This window comes from Misgurnus anguillicaudatus, chromosome 20, assembly GCF_027580225.2.
Source record: "Misgurnus anguillicaudatus chromosome 20, ASM2758022v2, whole genome shotgun sequence".
Taxonomy (NCBI): domain Eukaryota; kingdom Metazoa; phylum Chordata; class Actinopteri; order Cypriniformes; family Cobitidae; genus Misgurnus; species Misgurnus anguillicaudatus.
In genome coordinates this window covers 4318622-4345731 of record NC_073356.2, presented here as the reverse complement: position 1 = coordinate 4345731, position 27110 = coordinate 4318622, and the positions used below count along the sequence as shown (strand labels likewise).

General features: G+C 45.1%; 1 protein-coding gene and 28 non-coding genes across 29 annotated transcripts; 25 read left to right on the top strand and 4 right to left on the bottom strand.

Moving 5' to 3' along the window:
* Positions 1-39: 39 nt before the first annotated feature.
* trnaf-gaa (transfer RNA phenylalanine (anticodon GAA)) lies at positions 40-112 on the top strand. Its single transcript has one exon. It is a non-coding gene; the product is annotated as a tRNA-Phe (tRNA).
* A 96-nt stretch (positions 113-208) lies between these two features.
* trnaq-cug (transfer RNA glutamine (anticodon CUG)) lies at positions 209-280 on the top strand. The gene has a single exon. It is a non-coding gene; the product is annotated as a tRNA-Gln (tRNA).
* Positions 281-842: 562 nt separating this feature from the next.
* trnaa-agc (transfer RNA alanine (anticodon AGC)) lies at positions 843-915 on the bottom strand. Its single transcript has one exon. It is a non-coding gene; the product is annotated as a tRNA-Ala (tRNA).
* Positions 916-1011: 96 nt separating this feature from the next.
* trnap-agg (transfer RNA proline (anticodon AGG)) lies at positions 1012-1083 on the top strand. The gene has a single exon. It is a non-coding gene; the product is annotated as a tRNA-Pro (tRNA).
* Positions 1084-2395: 1312 nt separating this feature from the next.
* trnap-ugg (transfer RNA proline (anticodon UGG)) lies at positions 2396-2467 on the top strand. The gene has a single exon. It is a non-coding gene; the product is annotated as a tRNA-Pro (tRNA).
* A 78-nt stretch (positions 2468-2545) lies between these two features.
* Positions 2546-2619, top strand: trnai-aau (transfer RNA isoleucine (anticodon AAU)). The gene has a single exon. It is a non-coding gene; the product is annotated as a tRNA-Ile (tRNA).
* An 81-nt stretch (positions 2620-2700) lies between these two features.
* trnaf-gaa (transfer RNA phenylalanine (anticodon GAA)) lies at positions 2701-2773 on the top strand. Its single transcript has one exon. It is a non-coding gene; the product is annotated as a tRNA-Phe (tRNA).
* Positions 2774-2869: 96 nt separating this feature from the next.
* trnaq-cug (transfer RNA glutamine (anticodon CUG)) lies at positions 2870-2941 on the top strand. Its single transcript has one exon. It is a non-coding gene; the product is annotated as a tRNA-Gln (tRNA).
* Positions 2942-3503: 562 nt separating this feature from the next.
* On the bottom strand, positions 3504-3576 carry trnaa-agc (transfer RNA alanine (anticodon AGC)). Its single transcript has one exon. It is a non-coding gene; the product is annotated as a tRNA-Ala (tRNA).
* A 97-nt stretch (positions 3577-3673) lies between these two features.
* Positions 3674-3745, top strand: trnap-agg (transfer RNA proline (anticodon AGG)). Its single transcript has one exon. It is a non-coding gene; the product is annotated as a tRNA-Pro (tRNA).
* Positions 3746-5057: 1312 nt separating this feature from the next.
* Positions 5058-5129, top strand: trnap-ugg (transfer RNA proline (anticodon UGG)). The gene has a single exon. It is a non-coding gene; the product is annotated as a tRNA-Pro (tRNA).
* A 78-nt stretch (positions 5130-5207) lies between these two features.
* Positions 5208-5281, top strand: trnai-aau (transfer RNA isoleucine (anticodon AAU)). Its single transcript has one exon. It is a non-coding gene; the product is annotated as a tRNA-Ile (tRNA).
* Positions 5282-5362: 81 nt separating this feature from the next.
* On the top strand, positions 5363-5435 carry trnaf-gaa (transfer RNA phenylalanine (anticodon GAA)). The gene has a single exon. It is a non-coding gene; the product is annotated as a tRNA-Phe (tRNA).
* A 96-nt stretch (positions 5436-5531) lies between these two features.
* Positions 5532-5603, top strand: trnaq-cug (transfer RNA glutamine (anticodon CUG)). The gene has a single exon. It is a non-coding gene; the product is annotated as a tRNA-Gln (tRNA).
* Positions 5604-6165: 562 nt separating this feature from the next.
* On the bottom strand, positions 6166-6238 carry trnaa-agc (transfer RNA alanine (anticodon AGC)). The gene has a single exon. It is a non-coding gene; the product is annotated as a tRNA-Ala (tRNA).
* Positions 6239-6334: 96 nt separating this feature from the next.
* On the top strand, positions 6335-6406 carry trnap-agg (transfer RNA proline (anticodon AGG)). Its single transcript has one exon. It is a non-coding gene; the product is annotated as a tRNA-Pro (tRNA).
* A 1312-nt stretch (positions 6407-7718) lies between these two features.
* trnap-ugg (transfer RNA proline (anticodon UGG)) lies at positions 7719-7790 on the top strand. The gene has a single exon. It is a non-coding gene; the product is annotated as a tRNA-Pro (tRNA).
* Positions 7791-8191: 401 nt separating this feature from the next.
* Positions 8192-8263, top strand: trnaq-cug (transfer RNA glutamine (anticodon CUG)). Its single transcript has one exon. It is a non-coding gene; the product is annotated as a tRNA-Gln (tRNA).
* Positions 8264-10482: 2219 nt separating this feature from the next.
* trnai-aau (transfer RNA isoleucine (anticodon AAU)) lies at positions 10483-10556 on the top strand. The gene has a single exon. It is a non-coding gene; the product is annotated as a tRNA-Ile (tRNA).
* An 81-nt stretch (positions 10557-10637) lies between these two features.
* Positions 10638-10710, top strand: trnaf-gaa (transfer RNA phenylalanine (anticodon GAA)). The gene has a single exon. It is a non-coding gene; the product is annotated as a tRNA-Phe (tRNA).
* A 2148-nt stretch (positions 10711-12858) lies between these two features.
* Positions 12859-12932, top strand: trnai-aau (transfer RNA isoleucine (anticodon AAU)). Its single transcript has one exon. It is a non-coding gene; the product is annotated as a tRNA-Ile (tRNA).
* Positions 12933-13013: 81 nt separating this feature from the next.
* On the top strand, positions 13014-13086 carry trnaf-gaa (transfer RNA phenylalanine (anticodon GAA)). Its single transcript has one exon. It is a non-coding gene; the product is annotated as a tRNA-Phe (tRNA).
* A 2002-nt stretch (positions 13087-15088) lies between these two features.
* Positions 15089-15162, top strand: trnai-aau (transfer RNA isoleucine (anticodon AAU)). The gene has a single exon. It is a non-coding gene; the product is annotated as a tRNA-Ile (tRNA).
* A 106-nt stretch (positions 15163-15268) lies between these two features.
* On the top strand, positions 15269-24071 carry LOC141351459 (uncharacterized). The gene is made up of 15 exons (XM_073858255.1): positions 15269-15623; positions 16611-16760; positions 16847-16933; positions 17020-17136; positions 17296-17412; positions 17510-17590; positions 17720-17881; positions 18007-18560; positions 18681-19008; positions 19910-19929; positions 19996-20705; positions 20812-21021; positions 21126-21415; positions 22020-22895; positions 22995-24071. The coding sequence occupies exons 2-15, from the start codon at positions 16611-16613 to the stop codon at positions 24069-24071; spliced, it is 4779 nt and encodes a 1592-aa protein (XP_073714356.1). The 5' UTR covers positions 15269-15623.
* A 1665-nt stretch (positions 24072-25736) lies between these two features.
* On the top strand, positions 25737-25808 carry trnap-ugg (transfer RNA proline (anticodon UGG)). Its single transcript has one exon. It is a non-coding gene; the product is annotated as a tRNA-Pro (tRNA).
* Positions 25809-26041: 233 nt separating this feature from the next.
* trnaf-gaa (transfer RNA phenylalanine (anticodon GAA)) lies at positions 26042-26114 on the top strand. The gene has a single exon. It is a non-coding gene; the product is annotated as a tRNA-Phe (tRNA).
* Positions 26115-26210: 96 nt separating this feature from the next.
* trnaq-cug (transfer RNA glutamine (anticodon CUG)) lies at positions 26211-26282 on the top strand. The gene has a single exon. It is a non-coding gene; the product is annotated as a tRNA-Gln (tRNA).
* A 562-nt stretch (positions 26283-26844) lies between these two features.
* trnaa-agc (transfer RNA alanine (anticodon AGC)) lies at positions 26845-26917 on the bottom strand. Its single transcript has one exon. It is a non-coding gene; the product is annotated as a tRNA-Ala (tRNA).
* Positions 26918-27013: 96 nt separating this feature from the next.
* On the top strand, positions 27014-27085 carry trnap-agg (transfer RNA proline (anticodon AGG)). The gene has a single exon. It is a non-coding gene; the product is annotated as a tRNA-Pro (tRNA).
* Positions 27086-27110: the final 25 nt, after the last annotated feature.

The following is a 27110-nucleotide window of genomic DNA, read 5'->3' as shown; positions in this document are numbered from 1 at the left end:
TGATTTGTCATGAAAATTCCTGCCGGGAGCATTTTTGTGGCCGAAATAGCTCAGTTGGGAGAGCGTTAGACTGAAGATCTAAAGGTCCCTGGTTCGATCCCGGGTTTCGGCATTGAGGGCAGCCTTTTGAGAGTTTGTTTAACTGAAGGTCCCTATCCGAGTGGCCTTTTCTCCGTGACCCAGTGGGTCAGGCCCTAACGCAAAGAGTGGTTCCATGGTGTAATGGTTAGCACTCTGGACTCTGAATCCAGCGATCCGAGTTCAAATCTCGGTGGGACCTGTAAGACTTTTTGGGTATCCAAGGGAACAGTGTTTGTTACCCCAAAACAATCCCCCTGCCCTTTAAGCCTTTTTACCAGAGCACTCAGGCTCTAGACAAAAATGAGTTAATTCAAGCAACATTGAGCACTTTTTCTGGTCACCCTGGCGGTGGGCCAACAACTCACAAGTCGCAAAATTTCAGCAAACACAAGGACATTACAAGGAAGCTAATTAAACATGTACGAAAACATAGAATAAATGAAAAATGCATTGACGTTTAGGACAAAGAAAACACACAGCTCATGTGTACAGGCCAAAGGAAACACACAGCTCTTGTGTACAATCTGACAATGAAATGCATTAAAAAGACTTACCAGAAATGACACGAAGACAAATGAACATTGAAAGAAAATGATTCCAATTTTAAATGGCAACAAAATGCTCTTGGAGTGTTAAGCTCCTGCTCCATGTTGCTTTGTGAAATAACATCCGTATCGGAGACGTTCATGTGTGGACCCAATGTGAAGCTTCACGCTTCCGGTCTGTGACATCAGAGCAATTAACAACAAACCACAATCACGTGGAGAATGCGGGCATCGATCCCGCTACCTCTCGCATGCTAAGCGAGCGCTCTACCATTTGAGCTAATTCCCCTTACATCCGTCTAATGAATGCTTTGGCTTGTTGGAAGCTGGCTGCTATGTGGTGGGAAAATGTTTCCCAGGGGGGCGGGGGTGACACGCTTTGAGTGGCTCGTTGGTCTAGGGGTATGATTCTCGCTTAGGGTGCGAGAGGTCCCGGGTTCAAATCCCGGACGAGCCCCTCTTTAGACTCGTCCCTCGGAGCTTTAACCCACAACGCCGCTTTGTATGGCAATATTGGCAGGAAAGGAATGGAATGTCAACGAGAAACCCGCAAAGGACGTCAGGGACCTCTCAGCGACACCTCCGCCTTTGGTCTTGTCAGGTCGAAACCGTGTCCGAGGTTGTCTTTTGTTTGTTAACCCCTAGACGATCCCCCTACCCTTTAAGCTTTCTACCGGAGGGCTTGCTGTTTTAACAAGCGATGAGTTGATTTCAAACAACACAATTGACTCAACCCGAAAAATGACCCAGGCTATTTGTCCTACTCCCTCCTGGCCGGGAAAGGCACATCATCCTGGCCACTGGGTAGGTACCCTGAGGTGCCTGGAGCTATGAGACTTATCAGATGATTTATCAGAATTTTCTCCTAAAATCTAAGATCAACACTTGGAAAATGCGATAAGGACATGGCTTCTAAGATGTTACTTGACGTTAAAACTACACTAAGTGTTGGGATGCCCCTTTTAATAAAGATGTTTGGGGCGACACAGTTGCCACCCCAAACAGAGCACAGCTGCCTCACAGCAACAAGGTCCCCTGTTCAAGCCCTGGCTGGGTCAGGAGGCCTTTCTGTTTGGGGTGTACATGTTCTCCTTCAGTCAGCATGGAATTACTCTGGGCACTGCGTTATTTGGTTTCCTTAAACAGTCCAAAAACAACAGACACGTTGATCTATACACACACACACAAACCCAGGGAAGGGCAATTTGACATCTCCAATTCACCTAACCTGCATTTCTGACTTTGCCAAAAACCAGTTCTCGCCATGAATATAGCCATAGATGCTGAACTGGCTTTAAAAATAAATGAACATATTTATCTATTCCAGTTTCTCCAATCAAAACAAATATTAATGCTATGCCTTACAGACCATGTCAAATAATTTTGTTTCCATCTATGTTGCAACAGTTTTGCAAAGGACTTTTTCTGTGCTGAAATGACTGTGACCCTGTGAACAAATCATTGATGGGTTTGGGTGATGAGTGTTTTGCTCAGAGCCTGTAATCCATAACAAAGGTGTTCAGCTGGGTTCAGGTCCGAGATTTATGCAGACCAGTCGAGTTCTCTCACACCATTTCAAATATTAAGCAATAAGCATGTACTTATATCGATAAGTGCTTATTTTGACACCAGCCCAACACTAGGGCTCATTGTGGCTAAACAGAGGAGCAGGACCAAACAGGCCCATCCCAAGGAACTGCTTGAGGAAGCTGGTGACTGTGTTGTGGTCACATGTCTCTCGGTGGCACGGCAAAAAGGCAGCACGGCTTGGCTCGTTGGTCTAGGGGTATGATTCTCGCTTTGGGTGCGAGAGGTCCCGGGTTCAAATCCCGGACGAGCCCTTGTTTAGCTTTGCTTGTTGATGCTGCTACACTGTGGAACATTCATGTCAGTCTTGGCAGAGACTGGTGCCTTTCCGTGGCCGGTTAGCTCAGTTGGTTAGAGCGTGGTGCTAATAACGCCAAGGTCGCGGGTTCGATCCCCGTACGGGCCAAGGTTTCTCTGTGCCTCCTTTTGCCGACTGCTATATTTGCTGTGATTTGTCATGAAAATTCCTGCCGGGAGCATTTTTGTGGCCGAAATAGCTCAGTTGGGAGAGCGTTAGACTGAAGATCTAAAGGTCCCTGGTTCGATCCCGGGTTTCGGCATTGAGGGCAGCCTTTTGAGAGTTTGTTTAACTGAAGGTCCCTATCCGAGTGGCCTTTTCTCCGTGACCCAGTGGGTCAGGCGCTAACACAAAGAGTGGTTCCATGGTGTAATGGTTAGCACTCTGGACTCTGAATCCAGCGATCCGAGTTCAAATCTCGGTGGGACCTGTAAGACTTTTTGGGTATCCAAGGGAACAGTGTTTGTTACCCCAAAACAATCCCCCTGCCCTTTAAGCCTTTTTACCAGAGCACTCAGGCTCTAGACAAAAATGAGTTAATTCAAGCAACATTGAGCACTTTTTCTGGTCACCCTGGCGGTGGGCCAACAACTCACAAGTCGCAAAATTTCAGCAAACACAAGGACATTACAAGGAAGCTAATTAAACATGTACGAAAACATAGAATAAATGAAAAATGCATTGACGTTTAGGACAAAGAAAACACACAGCTCATGTGTACAGGCCAAAGGAAACACACAGCTCTTGTGTACAATCTGACAATGAAATGCATTAAAAAGACTTACCAGAAATGACACGAAGACAAATGAACATTGAAAGAAAATGATTCCAATTTTAAATGGCAACAAAATGCTCTTGGAGTGTTAAGCTCCTGCTCCATGTTGCTTTGTGAAATAACATCCGTATCGGAGACGTTCATGTGTGGACCCAATGTGAAGCTTCACGCTTCCGGTGTGTGACATCAGAGCAATTAACAACAAACCACAATCACGTGGAGAATGCGGGCATCGATCCCGCTACCTCTCGCATGCTAAGCGAGCGCTCTACCATTTGAGCTAATTCCCCTAACATACCGTCTAATGAATGCTTTGGCTTGTTGGAAGCTGGCTGCTATGTGGTGGGAAAATGTTTCCCAGGGGGGCGGGGGTGACACGCTTTGAGTGGCTCGTTGGTCTAGGGGTATGATTCTCGCTTAGGGTGCGAGAGGTCCCGGGTTCAAATCCCGGACGAGCCCCTCTTTAGACTCGTCCCTCGGAGCTTTAACCCACAACGCCGCTTTGTATGGCAATATTGGCAGGAAAGGAATGGAATGTCAACGAGAAACCCGCAAAGGACGTCAGGGACCTCTCAGCGACACCTCCGCCTTTGGTCTTGTCAGGTCGAAACCGTGTCCGAGGTTGTCTTTTGTTTGTTAACCCCTAGACGATCCCCCTACCCTTTAAGCTTTCTACCGGAGGGCTTGCTGTTTTAACAAGCGATGAGTTGATTTCAAACAACACAATTGACTCAACCCGAAAAATGACCCAGGCTATTTGTCCTACTCCCTCCTGGCCGGGAAAGGCACATCATCCTGGCCACTGGGTAGGTACCCTGAGGTGCCTGGAGCTATGAGACTTATCAGATGATTTATCAGAATTTTCTCCTAAAATCTAAGATCAACACTTGGAAAATGCGATAAGGACATGGCTTCTAAGATGTTACTTGACGTTAAAACTACACTAAGTGTTGGGATGCCCCTTTTAATAAAGATGTTTGGGGCGACACAGTTGCCACCCCAAACAGAGCACAGCTGCCTCACAGCAACAAGGTCCCCTGTTCAAGCCCTGGCTGGGTCAGGAGGCCTTTCTGTTTGGGGTGTACATGTTCTCCTTCAGTCAGCATGGAATTACTCTGGGCACTGCGTTATTTGGTTTCCTTAAACAGTCCAAAAACAACAGACACGTTGATCTATACACACACACACAAACCCAGGGAAGGGCAATTTGACATCTCCAATTCACCTAACCTGCATTTCTGACTTTGCCAAAAACCAGTTCTCGCCATGAATATAGCCATAGATGCTGAACTGGCTTTAAAAATAAATGAACATATTTATCTATTCCAGTTTCTCCAATCAAAACAAATATTAATGCTATGCCTTACAGACCATGTCAAATAATTTTGTTTCCATCTATGTTGCAACAGTTTTGCAAAGGACTTTTTCTGTGCTGAAATGACTGTGACCCTGTGAACAAATCATTGATGGGTTTGGGTGATGAGTGTTTTGCTCAGAGCCTGTAATCCATAACAAAGGTGTTCAGCTGGGTTCAGGTCCGAGATTTATGCAGACCAGTCGAGTTCTCTCACACCATTTCAAATATTAAGCAATAAGCATGTACTTATATCGATAAGTGCTTATTTTGACACCAGCCCAACACTAGGGCTCATTGTGGCTAAACAGAGGAGCAGGACCAAACAGGCCCATCCCAAGGAACTGCTTGAGGAAGCTGGTGACTGTGTTGTGGTCACATGTCTCTCGGTGGCACGGCAAAAAGGCAGCACGGCTTGGCTCGTTGGTCTAGGGGTATGATTCTCGCTTTGGGTGCGAGAGGTCCCGGGTTCAAATCCCGGACGAGCCCTTGTTTAGCTTTGCTTCTTGATGCTGCTACACTGTGGAACATTCATGTCAGTCTTGGCAGAGACTGGTGCCTTTCCGTGGCCGGTTAGCTCAGTTGGTTAGAGCGTGGTGCTAATAACGCCAAGGTCGCGGGTTCGATCCCCGTACGGGCCAAGGTTTCTCTGTGCCTCCTTTTGCCGACTGCTATATTTGCTGTGATTTGTCATGAAAATTCCTGCCGGGAGCATTTTTGTGGCCGAAATAGCTCAGTTGGGAGAGCGTTAGACTGAAGATCTAAAGGTCCCTGGTTCGATCCCGGGTTTCGGCATTGAGGGCAGCCTTTTGAGAGTTTGTTTAACTGAAGGTCCCTATCCGAGTGGCCTTTTCTCCGTGACCCAGTGGGTCAGGCGCTAACACAAAGAGTGGTTCCATGGTGTAATGGTTAGCACTCTGGACTCTGAATCCAGCGATCCGAGTTCAAATCTCGGTGGGACCTGTAAGACTTTTTGGGTATCCAAGGGAACAGTGTTTGTTACCCCAAAACAATCCCCCTGCCCTTTAAGCCTTTTTACCAGAGCACTCAGGCTCTAGACAAAAATGAGTTAATTCAAGCAACATTGAGCACTTTTTCTGGTCACCCTGGCGGTGGGCCAACAACTCACAAGTCGCAAAATTTCAGCAAACACAAGGACATTACAAGGAAGCTAATTAAACATGTACGAAAACATAGAATAAATGAAAAATGCATTGACGTTTAGGACAAAGAAAACACACAGCTCATGTGTACAGGCCAAAGGAAACACACAGCTCTTGTGTACAATCTGACAATGAAATGCATTAAAAAGACTTACCAGAAATGACACGAAGACAAATGAACATTGAAAGAAAATGATTCCAATTTTAAATGGCAACAAAATGCTCTTGGAGTGTTAAGGTCCTGCTCCATGTTGCTTTGTGAAATAACATCCGTATCGGAGACGTTCATGTGTGGACCCAATGTGAAGCTTCACGCTTCCGGTCTGTGACATCAGAGCAATTAACAACAAACCACAATCACGTGGAGAATGCGGGCATCGATCCCGCTACCTCTCGCATGCTAAGCGAGCGCTCTACCATTTGAGCTAATTCCCCTTACATCCGTCTAATGAATGCTTTGGCTTGTTGGAAGCTGGCTGCTATGTGGTGGGAAAATGTTTCCCAGGGGGGCGGGGGTGACACGCTTTGAGTGGCTCGTTGGTCTAGGGGTATGATTCTCGCTTAGGGTGCGAGAGGTCCCGGGTTCAAATCCCGGACGAGCCCCTCTTTAGACTCGTCCCTCGGAGCTTTAACCCACAACGCCGCTTTGTATGGCAATATTGGCAGGAAAGGAATGGAATGTCAACGAGAAACCCGCAAAGGACGTCAGGGACCTCTCAGCGACACCTCCGCCTTTGGTCTTGTCAGGTCGAAACCGTGTCCGAGGTTGTCTTTTGTTTGTTAACCCCTAGACGATCCCCCTACCCTTTAAGCTTTCTACCGGAGGGCTTGCTGTTTTAACAAGCGATGAGTTGATTTCAAACAACACAATTGACTCAACCCGAAAAATGACCCAGGCTATTTGTCCTACTCCCTCCTGGCCGGGAAAGGCACATCATCCTGGCCACTGGGTAGGTACCCTGAGGTGCCTGGAGCTATGAGACTTATCAGATGATTTATCAGAATTTTCTCCTAAAATCTAAGATCAACACTTGGAAAATGCGATAAGGACATGGCTTCTAAGATGTTACTTGACGTTAAAACTACACTAAGTGTTGGGATGCCCCTTTTAATAAAGATGTTTGGGGCGACACAGTTGCCACCCCAAACAGAGCACAGCTGCCTCACAGCAACAAGGTCCCCTGTTCAAGCCCTGGCTGGGTCAGGAGGCCTTTCTGTTTGGGGTGTACATGTTCTCCTTCAGTCAGCATGGAATTACTCTGGGCACTGCGTTATTTGGTTTCCTTAAACAGTCCAAAAACAACAGACACGTTGATCTATACACACACACACAAACCGAGGGAAGGGCAATTTGACATCTCCAATTCACCTAACCCGCATTTCTGACTTTGCCAAAAACCAGTTCTCGCCATGAATATAGCCATAGATGCTGAACTGGCTTTAAAAATAAATGAACATATTTATCTATTCCAGTTTCTCCAATCAAAACAAATATTAATGCTATGCCTTACAGACCATGTCAAATAATTTTGTTTCCATCTATGTTGCAACAGTTTTGCAAAGGACTTTTTCTGTGCTGAAATGACTGTGACCCTGTGAACAAATCATTGATGGGTTTGGGTGATGAGTGTTTTGCTCAGAGCCTGTAATCCATAACAAAGGTGTTCAGCTGGGTTCAGGTCCGAGATTTATGCAGACCAGTCGAGTTCTCTCACACCATTTCAAATATTAAGCAATAAGCATGTACTTATATCGATAAGTGCTTATTTTGACACCAGCCCAACACTAGGGCTCATTGTGGCTAAACAGAGGAGCAGGACCAAACAGGCCCATCCCAAGGAACTGCTTGAGGAAGCTGGTGACTGTGTTGTGGTCACATGTCTCTCGGTGGCACGGCAAAAAGACAGCACGGCTTGGCTCGTTGGTCTAGGGGTATGATTCTCGCTTTGGGTGCGAGAGGTCCCGGGTTAAAATCCCGGACGAGCCCTTGTTTAGCTTTGCTTCTTGATGCTGCTACACTGTGGAACATTCATGTCAGTCTTGGCAGAGACTGGTGCCTTTCCGTGGACGGTTAGCTCAGTTGGTTAGAGCGTGGTGCTAATAACGCCAAGGTCGCGGGTTCGATCCCCGTACGGGCCAAGGTTTCTCTGTGCCTCCTTTTGCCGACTGCTATATTTGCTGTGATTTGTCATAAAAATTCCTGCCGGGAGCATTTTTGTGGCCGAAATAGCTCAGTTGGGAGAGCGTTAGACTGAAGATCTAAAGGTCCCTGGTTCGATCCCGAGTTTCGGCATTGAGGGCAGCCTTTTGAGAGTTTTTGAACCTAAGGTCCCTGTCCGAGTGGCCTTTTCTCCGTGACCTGGCGGGTCAGGCCCTAACGCAAAGAGTGGTTCCATGGTGTAATGGTTAGCACTCTGGACTCTGAATCCAGCGATCCGAGTTCAAATCTCGGTGGGACCTGTAAGACTTTTTGGGTATCCAAGGGAACAGTGTTTGTTACCCCAAAACAATCCCCCTGCCCTTTAAGCCTTTTTACCAGAGCACTCAGGCTCTAGACAAAAATGAGTTAATTCAAGCAACATTGAGCACTTTTTCTGGTCACCCTGGCGGTGGGCCAACAACTCACAAGTCGCAAAATTTCAGCAAACACAAGGACATTACAAGGAAGCAAATTAAACATGTACGAAAACATAGAATAAATGAAAAATGCATTGACGTTTAGGACAAAGAAAACGCACAGCTCATGTGTACAGGCCAAAGGAAACACACAGCTCTTGTGTACAATCTGACAATGAAATGCATTAAAAAGACTTACCAGAAATGACACGAAGACAAATGAACATTGAAAGAAAATGATTCCAATTTTAAATGGCAACAAAATGCTCTTGGAGTGTTAAGCTCCTGCTCCATGTTGCTTTGTGAAAAAACATCCGTATCGGAGACGTTCATGTGTGGACCCAACGTGAAGCTTCACGCTTCCGGTGTGTGACATCAGAGCAATTAACAACAAACCACAATCACGTTGAGAATGCGGGCATCGATCCCGCTACCTCTAACATGCTAAGCGAGCGCTCTACCATTTGAGCTAATTCCCCTTACATCCGTCTAATGAATGCTTTGGCTTGTTGGAAGCTGGCTGCTATGTGGTGGGAAAATGTTTCCCAAGGGGGCCGGGGTGACACGCTTTGAGTGGCTCGTTGGTCTAGGGGTATGATTCTCGCTTAGGGTGCGAGAGGTCCCGGCTTCAAATCCCGGACGAGCCCCTCTTTAGACTCGTCCCTCGGAGCTTTAACCCACAACGCCGCTTTGTATGGCAATATTGGCAGGAAAGGAATGGAATGTCAATGAGAAACCCGCAAAGGACGTCAGGGACCTCTCAGCGACACCTCCGCCTTTGGTCTTGTCAGGTCGAAACCGTGTCCGAGGTTGTCTTTTGTTTGTTAACCCCTAGACGATCCCCCTACCCTTTAAGCTTTCTACCGGAGGGCTTGCTGTTTTAACAAGCGATGAGTTGATTTCAAACAACACAATTGACTCAACCCAAAAAATGACCCAGGCTATTTGTCCTACTCCCTCCTGGCCGGGAAAGGCACATCATCCTGGCCACTGGGTAGGTACCCTGAGGTGCCTGGAGCTATGAGACTTAAATATACAACCAGGCTAGTGATGCATGGTGTCCAGTTTAGTTACCGGATGATTTATCAGAATTTTCTCCTAAAATCTAAGATCAACACTTGGAAAATGCGATAAGGACATGGCTTCTAAGATGTTACTTGACGTTAAAACTACACTAAGTGTTGGGATGCCCCTTTTAATAAAGATGTTTGGGGCGAAACAGTTGCCACCCCAAACAGAGCACAGCTGCCTCACAGCAACAAGGTCCCCTGTTCAAGCCCTGGCTGGGTCAGGAGGCCTTTCTGTTTGGGGTGTACATGTTCTCCTTCAGTCAGCATGGAATTACTCTGGGCACTGTGTTATTTGGTTTCCTTAAACAGTCCAAAAACAACAGACACGTTGATCTATACACACACACACACAAACCGAGGGAAGGGCAATTTGACATCTCCAATTCACCTAACCCGCATTTCTGACTTTGCCAAAAACCAGTTCTCGCCATGAATATAGCCTTAGATGCTGAACTGGCTTTAAAAATAAATGAACATATTTATCTATTCCAGTTTCTCCAATCAAAACAAATATTAATGCTATGCCTTACAGACCATGTCAAATAATTTTGTTTCCGTCTATGTTGCAACAGTTTTGCAAAGGACTTTTTCTGTGCTGAAATGACTGTGACCCTGTGAACAAATCATTGATGGGTTTGGGTGATGAGTGTTTTGCTCAGAGCCTGTAATCCATAACAAAGGTGTTCAGCTGGGTTCAGGTCCGAGATTTATGCAGACCAGTCGAGTTCTCTCACACCATTTCAAATATTAAGCAATAAGCATGTACTTATATCGATAAGTGCTTATTTTGACACCAGCCCAACACTAGGGCTCATTGTGGCTAAACAGAGGAGCAGGACCAAACAGGCCCATCCCAAGGGGTATGATTCTCGCTTTGGGTGCGAGAGGTCTCGGGTTCAAATCCCGGACGAGCCCTTGTTTAGCTTTGCTTCTTGATGCTGCTACACTGTGGAACATTCATGTCAGTCTTGGCAGAGACTGGTGCCTTTCCGTGGCCGGTTAGCTCAGTTGGTTAGAGCGTGGTGCTAATAACGCCAAGGTCGCGGGTTCGATCCCCGTACGGGCCAAGGTTTCCCTGTGCCTCCTTTTGCCGACTGCTATATTTGCTGTGATTTGTCATGAAAATTCCTGCCGGGAGCATTTTTGTGGCCGAAATAGCTCAGTTGGGAGAGCGTTAGACTGAAGATCTAAAGGTCCCTGGTTCGATCCCGGGTTTCGGCATTGAGGGCAGCCTTTTGAGAGTTTGTTTAACTGAAGGTCCCTATCCGAGTGGCCTTTTCTCCGTGACCCGGCGGGTCAGGCCCTAACGCAAAGAGTGGTTCCATGGTGTAATGGTTAGCACTCTGGACTCTGAATCCAGCGATCCGAGTTCGGTGGGACCTGTAAGACTTTTTGGGTATCCAAGGGAACAGTGTTTGTTACCCCAAAACAATCCCCCTGCCCTTTAAGCCTTTTTACCAGAGCACTCAGGCTCTAGACAAAAATGAGTTAATTCAAGCAACATTGAGCACTTTTTCTGGTCACCCTGGCGGTGGGCCAACAACTCACAAGTCGCAAAATTTCAGCAAACACAAGGACATTACAAGGAAGCAAATTAAACATGTACGAAAACATAGAATAAATGAAAAATGCATTGACGTTTAGGACAAAGAAAACACACAGCTCATGTGTACAGGCCAAAGGAAACACACAGCTCTTGTGTACAATCTGACAATGAAATGCATTAAAAAGACTTACCAGAAATGACACGAAGACAAATGAACATTGAAAGAAAATGATTCCAATTTTAAATGGCAACAAAATGCTCTTGGAGTGTTAAGCTCCTGCTCCATGTTGCTTTGTGAAAAAACATCCGTATCGGAGACGTTCATGTGAGAGGTCCCTCGGAGCTTTAACCCACAACGCCGCTTTGTATGGCAATATTGGCAGGAAAGGAATGGAATGTCAACGAGAAACCCGCAAAGGACGTCAGGGACCTCTCAGCGACACCTCCGCCTTTGGTCTTGTCAGGTCGAAACCGTGTCCGAGGTTGTCTTTTGTTTGTTAACCCCTAGACGATCCCCCTACCCTTTAAGCTTTCGACCGGAGGGCTTGCTGTTTTAACAAGCGATGAGTTGATTTCAAACAACACAATTGACTCAACCCGAAAAATGACCCAGGCTATTTGTCCTACTCCCTCCTGGCCGGGAAAGGCACATCATCCTGGCCACTGGGTAGGTACCCTGAGGTGCCTGGAGCTATGAGACTTAAATATACAACCAGGCTAGTGATGCATGGTGTCCAGTTTAGTTACCGGATGATTTATCAGAATTTTCTCCTAAAATCTAAGATCAACACTTGGAAAATGCGATAAGGACATGGCTTCTAAGATGTTACTTGACGTTAAAACTACACTAAGTGTTGGGATGCCCCTTTTAATAAAGATGTTTGGGGCGACACAGTTGCCACCCCAAACAGAGCACAGCTGCCTCACAGCAACAAGGTCCCCTGTTCAAGCCCTGGCTGGGTCAGGAGGCCTTTCTGTTTGGGGTGTACATGTTCTCCTTCAGTCAGCATGGAATTACTCTGGGCACTGTGTTATTTGGTTTCCTTAAACAGTCCAAAAACAACAGACACGTTGATCTATACACACACACACAAACCGAGGGAAGGGCAATTTGACATCTCCAATTCACCTAACCCGCATTTCTGACTTTGCCAAAAACCAGTTCTCGCCATGAATATAGCCATAGATGCTGAACTGGCTTTAAAAATAAATGAACATATTTATCTATTCCAGTTTCTCCAATCAAAACAAATATTAATGCTATGCCTTACAGACCATGTCAAATAATTTTGTTTCCGTCTATGTTGCAACAGTTTTGCAAAGGACTTTTTCTGTGCTGAAATGACTGTGACCCTGTGAACAAATCATTGATGGGTTTGGGTGATGAGTGTTTTGCTCAGAGCCTGTAATCCATAACAAAGGTGTTCAGCTGGGTTCAGGTCCGAGATTTATGCAGACCAGTCGAGTTCTCTCACACCATTTCAAATATTAAGCAATAAGCATGTACTTATATCGATAAGTGCTTATTTTGACACCAGCCCAACACTAGGGCTCATTGTGGCCAAACAGAGGAGCAGGACCAAACAGGCCCATCCCAAGGAACTGCTTGAGGAAGCTGGTGACTGTGTTGTGGTCACATGTCTCGGTGGCACGGCAAAAAGACAGCACGGCTTGGCTCGTTGGTCTAGGGGTATGATTCTCGCTTTGGGTGCGAGAGGTCTCGGGTTTTAATCCCGGACGAGCCCTTGTTTAGCTTTGCTTCTTGATGCTGCTACACTGTGGAACATTCATGTCAGTCTTGGCAGAGACTGGTGCCTTTCCGTGGCCGGTTAGCTCAGTTGGTTAGAGCGTGGTGCTAATAACGCCAAGGTCGCGGGTTCGATCCCCGTACGGGCCAAGGTTTCCCTGTGCCTCCTTTTGCCGACTGCTATATTTGCTGTGATTTGTCATGAAAATTCCTGCCGGGAGCATTTTTGTGGCCGAAATAGCTCAGTTGGGAGAGCGTTAGACTGAAGATCTAAAGGTCCCTGGTTCGATCCCGGGTTTCGGCATTGAGGGCAGCCTTTTGAGAGTTTTTTTAACCTAAGGTCCCTATCCGAGTGGCCTTTTCTCCGTGACCCGGCGGGTCAGGCCCTAACGCAAAGAGTGGTTCCATGGTGTAATGGTTAGCACTCTGGACTCTGAATCCAGCGATCCGAGTTCGGTGGGACCTGTAAGACTTTTTGGGTATCCAAGGGAACAGTGTTTGTTACCCCAAAACAATCCCCCTGCCCTTTAAGCCTTTTTACCAGAGCACTCAGGCTCTAGACAAAAATGAGTTAATTCAAGCAACATTGAGCACTTTTTCTGGTCACCCTGGCGGTGGGCCAACAACTCACAAGTCGCAAAATTTCAGCAAACACAAGGACATTACAAGGAAGCAAATTAAACATGTACGAAAACATAGAATAAATGAAAAATGCATTGACGTTTAGGACAAAGAAAACACACAGCTCATGTGTACAGGCCAAAGGAAACACACAGCTCTTGTGTACAATCTGACAATGAAATGCATTAAAAAGACTTACCAGAAATGACACGAAGACAAATGAACATTGAAAGAAAATGATTCCAATTTTAAATGGCAACAAAATGCTCTTGGAGTGTTAAGCTCCTGCTCCATGTTGCTTTGTGAAAAAACATCCGTATCGGAGACGTTCATGTGAGAGGTCCCTCGGAGCTTTAACCCACAACGCCGCTTTGTATGGCAATATTGGCAGGAAAGGAATGGAATGTCAACGAGAAACCCGCAAAGGACGTCAGGGACCTCTCAGCGACACCTCCGCCTTTGGTCTTGTCAGGTCGAAACCGTGTCCGAGGTTGTCTTTTGTTTGTTAACCCCTAGACGATCCCCCTACCCTTTAAGCTTTCGACCGGAGGGCTTGCTGTTTTAACAAGCGATGAGTTGATTTCAAACAACACAATTGACTCAACCCGAAAAATGACCCAGGCTATTTGTCCTACTCCCTCCTGGCCGGGAAAGGCACATCATCCTGGCCACTGGGTAGGTACCCTGAGGTGCCTGGAGCTATGAGACTTAAATATACAACCAGGCTAGTGATGCATGGTGTCCAGTTTAGTTACCGGATGATTTATCAGAATTTTCTCCTAAAATCTAAGATCAACACTTGGAAAATGCGATAAGGACATGGCTTCTAAGATGTTACTTGACGTTAAAACTACACTAAGTGTTGGGATGCCCCTTTTAATAAAGATGTTTGGGGCGACACAGTTGCCACCCCAAACAGAGCACAGCTGCCTCACAGCAACAAGGTCCCCTGTTCAAGCCCTGGCTGGGTCAGGAGGCCTTTCTGTTTGGGGTGTACATGTTCTCCTTCAGTCAGCATGGAATTACTCTGGGCACTGTGTTATTTGGTTTCCTTAAACAGTCCAAAAACAACAGACACGTTGATCTATACACACACACACAAACCGAGGGAAGGGCAATTTGACATCTCCAATTCACCTAACCCGCATTTCTGACTTTGCCAAAAACCAGTTCTCGCCATGAATATAGCCATAGATGCTGAACTGGCTTTAAAAATAAATGAACATATTTATCTATTCCAGTTTCTCCAATCAAAACAAATATTAATGCTATGCCTTACAGACCATGTCAAATAATTTTGTTTCCGTCTATGTTGCAACAGTTTTGCAAAGGACTTTTTCTGTGCTGAAATGACTGTGACCCTGTGAACAAATCATTGATGGGTTTGGGTGATGAGTGTTTTGCTCAGAGCCTGTAATCCATAACAAAGGTGTTCAGCTGGGTTCAGGTCCGAGATTTATGCAGACCAGTCGAGTTCTCTCACACCATTTCAAATATTAAGCAATAAGCATGTACTTATATCGATAAGTGCTTATTTTGACACCAGCCCAACACTAGGGCTCATTGTGGCTAAACAGAGGAGCAGGACCAAACAGGCCCATCCCAAGGAACTGCTTGAGGAAGCTGGTGACTGCTACACTGTGGAACATTCATGTCAGTCTTGGCAGAGACTGGTGCCTTTCCGTGGCCGGTTAGCTCAGTTGGTTAGAGCGTGGTGCTAATAACGCCAAGGTCGCGGGTTCGATCCCCGTACGGGCCAAGGTTTCTCTGCGCCTCCTTTTGCCGACTGCTATATTTGCTGTGATTTGTCATGAAAATTCCTGCCGGGAGCATTTTTGTGGCTGGAATAGCGGTGCCGGGAGAACGAGAGACTGTCTATTGCCATCCAATCACATATCACTGTTAGCATCTTTCCAACTTTGTCACAGCCAATCAATAAAGCCTAATCCCATCATTGCCTCTGTTGACAGCCAGTCACTATCATCCATTTTCAACTTTTTTATACGTATATGCATCAATCACGTATCAGTATGTGTATCTTTACCTCACAGTTCAGCCAATCAATAAAGTCAATTTCCGAAATCGTCGTCTCCTTGCCTTTGCTGACAACCAATCACTGCATCATTTCCATCTACCTGGCGGAGCATCGCCAGCGGTTTCCAGCAGTTTAGAAAGAAAGTTGTCCCGGATTTACTTTGAATTTCACGTTTCCAACTAGAGGTAAGAAGCCAATAATGGTGTTATATTTAGTTTTTTTGTGTGTTATATTTAGTTAATTGGCTAATTAGCTAACGTTTTACGTGTAAGTTACACAGATAAACGTCTTATTTATGTAACTTAGAGATCAAGTAAAGTTAGCGGCCAGTTTCATTACTTTTACAGTTTTACATGTTTATATCGATATAATTACTATCGTGCATAATTCACGTTATTACGTTGATATGCGTACATTAAGTTGGCTAAAAATAGCTGACGTTTTATAACGTAATATGAGGCTTGTTTACTGGGCTAATCGATAGTAAACATTATGTAAGTTAGGCTAATTGTTCCTTATGAAAATGAACCTAACGTTAGGTTTTATTGTGGTAAAAGTGTAGTAACCATGTTTACTTTTGTGTGTATTGATTACTATCAGCAAAACCATGGTTTTGGAAAACCATAATTGTGAAAACCATGGTTATTTGTGGTTACCATGGTTTTACTACAGTAACCATGGCTTCTTGGTTTTAGCTGTAGTAAAAGCATGGTTAATTTTCGTAAGGGGTGTGAAAATAACCATGGTTTTATTGTGGTGAAAGTGTAGTAATCATGTTTTTTTGGTGTATTTATTACAATCAGCAAAACCATGGTTTTATTACACTAACCATGGTTTAACTATGGTTTTGGAAAACCACGATTGTCAAAACCATGGTTATTTTGTGGTTACCATGGTTTTAACTGTAGTTAAACCATGGTTAATTTTCATAAGGGTAAGCCTATGTAATTGAAATGGTATGCAATAATCAGGATTTTTTGAGTTATGGCATATTTTACCCACACACCACCACATTATCCCTTCCTCCCAAATATCAAACTATAACCTTGTAATAAAACACTGAGATTAAATATATGCTATTTGAAAAAAAATGTATGAAATTGATTAACTACTCAGTTCTATTGAATAGTCATAAACTTTGTATTTTGCCACACGCTATCTTTTATTGGAAGATGGCTTCCAAGCACAAGAAGCACAGGGCTATGAGTGAGGGTGAATGGATGGCCCGCCTGCGCAGATTTGCCACACAGGGGGTCTGGCCTTCTGAGGCGGGAAACAGACCGGCACCACGGCAGAAGAAATGGCATGACCTGTATCAAAAGGTAAAGTTGGACATGTATATAAACACAAGAAAGAATGTCATATTTAGAGGGAAGAGGTAGTTATGATTCACTGTCATATGTTACAGATTGAGAAGTGTCCACTGCAACACAGGGGGCAAATGTCTCTGTTTGGGGGGACACAGACATGTGACTGTGGTTTCCATACAAAAAAGGTATAAGAAGTGTTTCATAAAACTGTGATGTGTTGATGGTGTTTTGTTTATTTTTGAATTTAATTTCCTTTTCTGTGAAACTGTAGCCTTCCAGTTTGGCCCCTGTGTCATCCACACCATCCACGTCACCACCTGTAACACGAGGGCAGTCAGAAACAACATCTGGAAAGGCACCTTTAAAGCCTACTTTAACTTTGGCATCGGTAAATGCATGCCTTTGCAGATATTTATGTTATCATATGTTATAGCATTTTATCACTGTGTATGCTTCACATAATGTTACTAATTTCTTTTTGTCAGTTTACAAAGCCGCTGTGTTTTGTTTGTTTTTGAATTTAATTTCCTTTTCTCTGAAACTGTAGCCTTCCAGTTTGGCCCCTGTGTCATCCACACCATCCACGTCACCACCTGTAACACCAGGGCAGTCAGAAACAACATCTGGAAAGGCACCTTTAAAGCCTACTTTAACTTTGGCATCGGTAAATGCATGCCTTTGCAGATATTTATGTTATCATATTTTATAGCATTTTATCACTGTGTATGCTTCACATAATGTTACTAATTTCTTTTTGTCAGTTTACAAAGCCGCGGTTTGGTGGTGTCCATGGTGCAGCTTTAAAGCCAAATCTAGGTGTTGCAAGGACGCATGCAACCAAGGTATAGTAAAAAAAAGACATTTCATTCCATAAAGATATGCAGAGTTTATCTAATCATCGTTACTGCAATACCTAATAATGATAGATTATTTCATTCAAAATTGTAAACTGCCATCTCTTAATCTTGCAGCCTGTTAGCACTTCTGCATTGCCCAGCCCTGCACCTAGGACACCATCTCCTGCTCGCAGTCCCAGGCTGTATATTCAGACCGTCTCCCCCCTGTCTCTTCCTCCTTCTTCTGTGTCTGAAGCAACCTCTTCTTCCTGTGGTCCAGGAGCTGCTTCCAGTGTTGTGAGAAACTCTTTAATTTAATCGTTTTCTTCACACTAAAATTATTGGATCACATAAATATGCTACATTCCTCATAAGTGGCTTGTAATCATGTCTATGTGTTTGTCTTTTTTTTATTACAATAGGAAGTATCAGCCGCGGCCTCTTCTGGGACGTCCTCTGCTCCTCTCACCCCTGTGATCAGCTCCACCTGTGTTTCCTCTGCTGCTCCATCTGTGGCTGGATCCTCTGTCCAACCTGCCGAGGATAGGGTGACCGCTCCAGGTTCAGAGTCTGGATGGCTTCCCACAAAGTTGATGAAAACCATACCACTACAGGATCAGAAGTGGATTTCAGCAGCTTTGTGGAAGCAACATCGGCTTCGTACCGACCTGAAGCTGTGGTATGATCCACCAGAGCCAGCTCCAGAGCGTTTCTTTACACACAATCTTCTACTCTGGATGCCATACAACCTCTGGAAGGTCAGGATGTCCTGTCCTGTGTGTGGGAGACAGCTCGCAGGCTATGGGGCACACAAGAGAGCCCGCCAGGTTCTGGATGTGGACCGCTTTTATCTTATGATCACAGAGACTCTCTGGTGCAGTGGGTGCAAAGCGGCCTTTATTTCCACCAGCAAGGCCATCTTGGACCAGCTGGACTTAGCTCACAGATTGGAATTTAGGCTGATCCTAACTCGAAAGTGAGTATACTGAGATTATTTAGCTTGTGTAACAACTGTTTTGTCATTTAAAACACAATTGAGATGAGCTGGTTTTAATGTTTGTGTCTTTCTGTCTCTCTTTCACTTTGTTTCATTCAGGTATGCCTGTGACATGCGGGTCATAAGGTTCCTCAGGGAGAGGGCCCTGGGCAACAGCCCTTCTCGCTTAGTGAGGCAGCTGCGGGAGAACCACAGCGAAGAGTGGCTGAAGCGCCTTTGCCGATACCTTGGTGCCTGCTCAGACTTCACCTCCCAGCCAAGCCTGCTTCCTGTGAGGTTTCAGGAGCCACCTGAGCCTGAAACTATCCCCTCCCACAGGTGGATGCTGGCTGTTTATGGGCGAGATATCTTGTGCAGGATTGACCACATTAAAGCCAGCATAACCTCCACATATGGATGCATCCTTAATATGGACTCCACCAAAAAGGTAACTACTTTTTACATTTCAATAAAAAGAATTGTAAATACACCATTAGTAGTAGCACTGACCTAAAATACGTAAGTAATGTTCCATAAAATATTATGTACAAAAAAATAGCAGTGCAACATCAGTAACCTGATAAACCACTGTTATTCGTTATTCGTAGTAATATTTCTGCATTGGAAATTATTTTGTTCCCGCAAATGTTTCACCCATTGTTATAAAATACATCTGCTGCTGAATTTTGAAGTAAAATAGACCATTCCATCCTTGCGTAATGCGTATAAAGAAATGCAGCAAAGTTATGATGCAAAGTTTGCAATAAGCTCTTGTAAAATATCAGTGTTAAAATAAAGACATCTGCAGAATCACATCAGCCCTGGCCCAAAGAAAAATAGTGTAACATTTTGTGGCCTGATGAGAGTACAATTGTTATTTTAGGGTCTAGTGGTTATTGACAGAACCTCAGGGGTCCCCCGTGTACTGAATTCAAGCAACAGTACACAGTAAAGGCAGTATTGGTTATTTTGACACAGATGTGCAGCAGTTATCAACAACAGTGGTTATGCAACTAAATATTTGTAATTCATTAGCTTAAAGTGAAGTTTAATCTTAAGAAATTTCTTCAGTTTATAAGTGTTGACACTTCTATTTTTTTGAACAGCTTAATATTCATTTTCTTTGCTTCCCTTTAAAAGAACAAGACAGACTTGTACATTTTGTTAATATTTTGATTTGGAATTGAATGTGTAATGTTTTCAATACATTTGAAATAAGGAAATAAAATCTATTTATAAAATTTCTGCACTTTATTTACTTATATTTCACAATATTTTTGCATAACTGTATAAATAATTGAGAGTGAGTGAATAAAGCATCACTCACTGTCTTTTCTGTGTAATTACAGATCACAAAGAAGCTGTCGGGGTTTGCAAAGGGGACAGCATTGTAGCTAACATCTGTCAGCAATGAGGTTGTCCAAATCCTCATTAGTGTTCTGACAGCTCAGGAGGGTCTAGCCCTGGACCGAATGGCAGCTGACCTCATCCGGAGGTACACTGATGCAGGTGTGGCTCCGCCTCAGCTCCTCTATGTGGACTGCGATTGCTGTCGGGAGGGCACTGGGCAGACCAAGCTCAAGCAGAGATTTGGTGGGTGGCCAGACTTGGTGGTGAAGCTGGACATCTACCACTTCATACAGCGACTGGCAGCTGGGTGCACTAAGGATGCATATCCTCTTTACCCCCCACGCATGTCTTCCTGTATTTTTGAATGGGACAGTGGGGATGTGTCTCTGCTGAGGCAGGCCAAGAGGGAGCAGCTGAGACATGAAGGTATCCCTAACATCACCGACAATATGGTGGATCAACGGATCACCAAGGAGGAATTGGCCCTGCACTGCCGAAGGCGGACAAGAGGAGAGAAGCAGACCATCTTGATGATTGAGCACCTCCTCAGTGAGCTGATGGGGGTAAAGGGTCGAGACCTTCTTGGTGTCCCTCTTTTGGACCAGCAGAGGATGCAGAACATCTGGCAACTCCAGAAGAAGCACGTAAAGTGCATTCAGGACGAACCAGGTGTGCTGCTCTACACACAGACCGGCACCACCACCAAAAATGGTATTGTGCTGCCAAATTACAGATGTGCAAGGGGCTCCACATCACTGGAGTCCTTTCATCTCCATCTGAACAGGTTCATTCCAGGTCAGTATAAATCATTATTCATCAGAAATATTAAGGGTGACACAATGAATGGCTTTCAATAGCATAGCACAAAAAAGTAATGTAAAGTTATTGATCTTGTCTAAAGGAACAAGTGCCAACAGCTTGAATTTCCAGCTGTACCTCCTGGAAGGCCTGAACAGATGGAATCAAGACCGTAAAATGGCATCTCTGGCAGGCAAACCTCCATCCATGTTAAGCTACTCCGGGGACCTGATGCACTGTGTCAACACCCAAAGTGTTAAGGTACTTGGAAGAGAGCTTGCACCATCTTTTCAGCCACCATCTGTCTATACTGGTGAGTTTCAACTTTAAATTGCTTTTTATATTGCATAAAAATATATAATATTTATATATATTTTTTTTTATTTCCTTCTAACTGTGTTCTCCTGTCTGTCCCAGGTGAACTCATAGGTATAGATTACCTGTACCGTCAAACAGGGCAGGCCTTACAGGATTTGGATCCTGACTCTGAGGTGACAGATCAGATGTTGGAGGATGTGGGCACAGAGGAGGAGTTGGAGGATGAGGGCTTCGGAGATATCAGTTTGGACCTCAACCTGGATCCCACTATTGAGGCGCTGGACCTGTCCTCTGGCTCATCACCCGCCACGACCAGCGTTGCCAGCACTCCTGCCTCTGCCCAGACTGGGTCTGCTAACACCAATACAGCAGCACCTAATCAACAACTGGTAACTATTCTTAATAATAACAGTTCAAGTAGTATTATTTGTATAGCACTATTAAAGGAATAGTTCACTTTAAAACGAAAATTCTGTCATCATTTACTCATCCTCATGTTGTTCTTAACCTGTATGAATTTATTTTTTCTAATGAACACAAAAGAAGATATTTTGAGAAATGATAGTAACCACACAGCAGTAAGCGACCATAGACTTCCATATTAGGAATAAAAAAAGGATGGTATGTAATGGGTACCGTCAACCGTGTGCTTACCATCATTTATCAAAATATTTTCTTAGTCATTTATCACAATACTTCCAAAATATTTTTTTCCTACTATGGAAGTCTATGGTCACTTACTTCTGTGTGTTTACCATCATTTATCAAAATATCTTCTTTTGTGTTTAGAACAACATGAGGATGAGTAAATGATGACAGAATTTTCATTTTAAAGTGAACTATCCCTTTAACTTTATTTGTATAGCGCAATAAAATGAAAAATAGAAACAAACAAAATACCATTAATTCAATCTAAAGAGTAAATAGATTCATAAAAAGCAAAGTAAACAAGATAGATTAAATTCCATAAACATGTTTTTCCCCTTTTTTCAGTTTTACGCCGCCTCTGGTCCATCCTCCACGACCACCTACACCACCTCTGGGCCATCGTCCATGACCACCTATGCCACGTCTGGTCCATCCGCCATGATGACCTACACCACCTCTGCGCCATCCTCCACAACCACCTACACCACCTCTGGTCCATCCTCCACGACCACCTACACCACCTCTGCGCCATCCTCCACGACCACCTACACCACCTCTGGTCCATCCTCCACGACCACCTACACCACCTCTGCGCCATCCTCCACAACCACCTACACCACCTCTGGTGCATCCTCCACGACCACCTCTGGTCCATCCTCCATGACCACCTATGCCACGTCTGGTCCATCCGCCATAATGGCCTACCCCACCTCTGCGCCATCCTTCACAAGCACCTACGCCGCCTCTGATCCATCCTCCACGACCACCTACACCACCTCTGGTCCATCCTCCATGACCACCTACGCCACGTCTGGTCCATCCGACATTATGACCTACGCCACCTCTGTGCCATCCTCCACAAGCACCTACGCCACCTTTGGTCTATCCTCCACGACCACCTACACCACCTCTGGTCCATCCTCCTTGACCACCTACGCCACGTTTGGTCTATCCGACATAATGACCTACGCCACCTCTTCGCCATCCTCCACAAGCACCTATGCCGCCTCTGGTCCATCCTCCACGACCACCTACACCACCTCTGGTCCATCCTTCACGACCACCTACATCACGTCTGGTCCATCTGCCATGATGACCTACGCCACCTCTGCTCCATCCGCCACAACCACGTACGCCTCCGTCCTTCCTCTCCCGACCACCCTCACTGTCTCTGTAGCCACTGCTCCCCCAGCAGTGCAACCAGTCCCTGAGAAACCACTGGTAAGAATTTTTGTGACAAGTACATTGTGCTAGTTGTGCTGTTGTTCTGCCTGTGATATTGTATCTTTTTAACATTGATTCACTCTTATATTTTACCAGGCTGTGGATGAACGCAGTGTACCAGGGATAGATAGAGTGGACAACCTTGCAAGCTACTTGGTGGGGCTTAGGATGGAATCTGGTCAAACTCTGAGCCACCAGCAGGCCAGTACCATCATTGCCCTATGGCAAAGCCTGCTTCCATATGACCAGCAGAGAGTGGCGTATGCTGCCCGGCACCAGGTGAATCTTACAACAGGACGCTTCAGGTGCTCAAAAACCAAGCCTGAATTCACACCTGGTGTGGATAGCATGACCCGTTGCGTCCTTGGGTCAACAGGATCCCCTGCCCAGTGGCCAGACTGTTGCCGCCTGGTAGAGTCTATCTTTGTTAAACTCTGTGATATTCACAGGAGCCCCAAAAAAATAGGAAATCATGCTGTAACAAGATGGACTCTAATTCTGAGGGACTACAGCAAGATCCGGCAGCTGGTCCTGGGCAATGGGACTGTGATGGAGAATACCACCCTGCAATTGTTTCAGGTGAATCAAACAACTTTAAATCAATGGCACAAGAAGCGGCTAAAGAGGCAAGAATGTGCCATCCTGCTTCAGGGTGTGAACTTGCCAGCCCCCATTCCTATTGCTGCTAGGCCTCTCCCGCCTGGACAGACTCGCCCCACTACAGCCCCCCCACAGCTTGGCCCCCAACACCGCTACCACCTGCCAGCAAGCACAGTGGGAAAGGCAGTGGACAAGCGAAAGTCTGCAGTTCCAGCCCCGCACCCCCCTCCTCCAAAGGTTTTCCGACCAAGGCAGTTGTTCCCTGCTGATTCTGCTCCATTACCTGTTGTTCCCAACCCCAGTCCTGCATTTGCCCCGTTTGTGTTTTTATGTCCAGTTCCTGTCATCCGGCAGATTGCTCCAGCTGGCCCCATTCCCTCCCCACCACCTGCTCGGAGGCCCTACGTCCGCACTGTGGACAAAAACAAGTGCAGTCTGTGCCACCAGCCCTGGAACAAAGATACTGGCCACAGCCAGTATTATGGCCACATTTACTGTCCCCTGACTGCTGTTATGCCACTTGACCAATGGAGGGAGGAGATGAAGAAGAAGAGGGCAGATAAAAAACAATAATTTGTTCATTTAAATGCTATGTGTGTGTGCTTGCTTGCGTACACCTCTGTTAGGGTCATTTGTTCACCCTCTGAAAAGCTAATTTGTTCATTTGCTTTTCACATTTGATCATTAAACCCATATAAATAAGCTTAAAGCTTTTTTGATAAAGTTGTGTTTATGTGAGAGAGAAGGTGTTTGTTATAAAAATAAAAAGAACTTTATTTCTACAACAGTATCCTTTGGCTTTCTTCTATCATACCTATCTGGAAAACTTTTTACAAACTCACACAGATATTAAAATTACAAGAAAGGGACATGATCATATTCCAGACAGATTCACAGGGTGTGTCTTTGATATAAAGGTTTATTATTATTATAAGCAGTAGTAGTATCAAATTTTTATTATTGTTATTGCAACAAACCATTAAAATTACAAGAAAAAGGGACAGATTTGTATAGCAGACATGTCCACAGGGTGGGAGAAGTGATTGTCAGAAACATTTCTTAGATATAAAGGTTTATTATTATTATTATAAGCAGGAGAAGTAGTAGTATCATATTCTTATTTTTATTACTGTTAAGCAAACAAAGCATTCTTACCAATTCTATTTGTATCCGTTTTTAAACTATATTTGATTCATAGCAATTGAAATAGTTTGCATTAATTCATGTATGCTTTGCATGTTCCAGTCGGGGATCGAACCGGCGATTTTCTCATTTTTCTTCCCCCCTTCTTTTCTCCTTAAATTTGCTATTTAAACAACGCGGCGCTAAACGTGAAAATTAGGGTGGAAACTAGCGAAAGACACTTGCGTCGCGCATTGCGCTGCATTGCGCCGGGTGTAAGATAGAGCCCTAAGTGTTGGGATGCCCCTTTTAATAAAGATGTTTGGGGCGAAACAGTTGCCACCCCAAACAGAGCACAGCTGCCTCACAGCAACAAGGTCCCCTGTTCAAGCCCTGGCTGGGTCAGGAGGCCTTTCTGTTTGGGGTGTACATGTTCTCCTTCAGTCAGCATGGAATTACTCTGGGCACTGTGTTATTTGGTTTCCTTAAACAGTCCAAAAACAACAGACACGTTGATCTATACACACACACACAAACCGAGGGAAGGGCAATTTGACATCTCCAATTCACCTAACCCGCATTTCTGACTTTGCCAAAAACCAGTTCTCGCCATGAATATAGCCATAGATGCTGAACTGGCTTTAAAAATAAATGAACATATTTATCTATTCCAGTTTTTCCAATCAAAACAAATATTAATGCTATGCCTTACAGACCATGTCAAATAATTTTGTTTCCGTCTATGTTGCAACAGTTTTGCAAAGGACTTTTTCTGTGCTGAAATGACTGTGACCCTGTGAACAAATCATTGATGGGTTTGGGTGATGAGTGTTTTGCTCAGAGCCTGTAATCCATAACAAAGGTGTTCAGCTGGGTTCAGGTCCGAGATTTATGCAGACCAGTCGAGTTCTCTCACACCATTTCAAATATTAAGCAATAAGCATGTACTTATATCGATAAGTGCTTATTTTGACACCAGCCCAACACTAGGGCTCATTGTGGCTAAACAGAGGAGCAGGACCAAACAGGCCCATCCCAAGGAACTGCTTGAGGAAGCTGGTGACTGTGTTGTGGTCACATGTCTCTCGGTGGCACGGCAAAAAGACAGCACGGCTTGGCTCGTTGGTCTAGGGGTATGATTCTCGCTTTGGGTGCGAGAGGTCCCGGGTTCAAATCCCGGACGAGCCCTTGTTTAGCTTTGCTTCTTGATGCTGCTACACTGTGGAACATTCATGTCAGTCTTGGCAGAGACTGGTGCCTCTCCGTGGCCGGTTAGCTCAGTTGGTTAGAGCGTGGTGCTAATAACGCCAAGGTCGCGGGTACGATCCCCGTACGGGCCAAAGTTTCTCTGCACCTCCTTTTGCCGACTGCTATATTTGCTGTGATTTGTCATGAAAATTCCTGCCGGGAGCATTTTTGTGGCCGAAATAGCTCAGTTGGGAGAGCGTTAGACTGAAGATCTAAAGGTCCCTGGTTCGATCCCGGGTTTCGGCATTGAGGGCAGCCTTTTGAGAGTTTGTTTAACTGAAGGTCCCTATCCGAGTGGCCTTTTCTCCGTGACCCGGTGGGTCAGGCCCTAACGCAAAGAGTGGTTCCATGGTGTAATGGTTAGCACTCTGGACTCTGAATCCAGCGATCCGAGTTCAAATCTCGGTGGGACCTGTAAGACTTTTTGGGTATCCAAGGGAACAGTGTTTGTTACCCCAAAACAATCCCCCTGCCCTTTAAGCCTTTTTACCAGAGCACTCAGGCTCTACACAAAAATGAGTTAATTCAAGCAACATTGAGCACTTTTTCTGGTCACCCTGGCGGTGGGCCAACAACTCACAAGTCGCAAAATTTCAGCAAACACAAGGACATTACAAGGAAGCAAATTAAACATGTACGAAAACATAGAATAAATGAAAAATGCATTGACGTTTAGGACAAAGAAAACACACAGCTCATGTGTACAGGCCAAAGGAAACACACAGCTCTTGTGTACAATCTGACAATGAAATGCATTAAAAAGACTTACCAGAAATGACACGAAGACAAATGAACATTGAAAGAAAATGATTCCAATTTTAAATGGCAACAAAATGCTCTTGGAGTGTTAAGCTCCTGCTCCATGTTGCTTTGTGAAAAAACATCCGTATCGGAGACGTTCATGTGTGGACCCAATGTGAAGCTTCACGCTTCCGGTGTGTGACATCAGAGCAATTAACAACAAAACACAATCACGTGGAGAATGCGGGCATCGATCCCGCTACCTCTCGCATGCTAAGCGAGCGCTCTACCATTTGAGCTAATTCCCCTTACATCCGTCTTATGAATGCTTTGGCTTGTTGGAAGCTGGCTGCTATGTGGTGGGAAAATGTTTCCCAGGGGGGCGGGGGTGACACGCTTTGAGTGGCTCGTTGGTCTAGGGGTATGATTCTCGCTTAGGGTGCGAGAGGTCCCGGGTTAAAATCCCGGACGAGCCCCTCTTTAGACTCGTCCCTCGGAGCT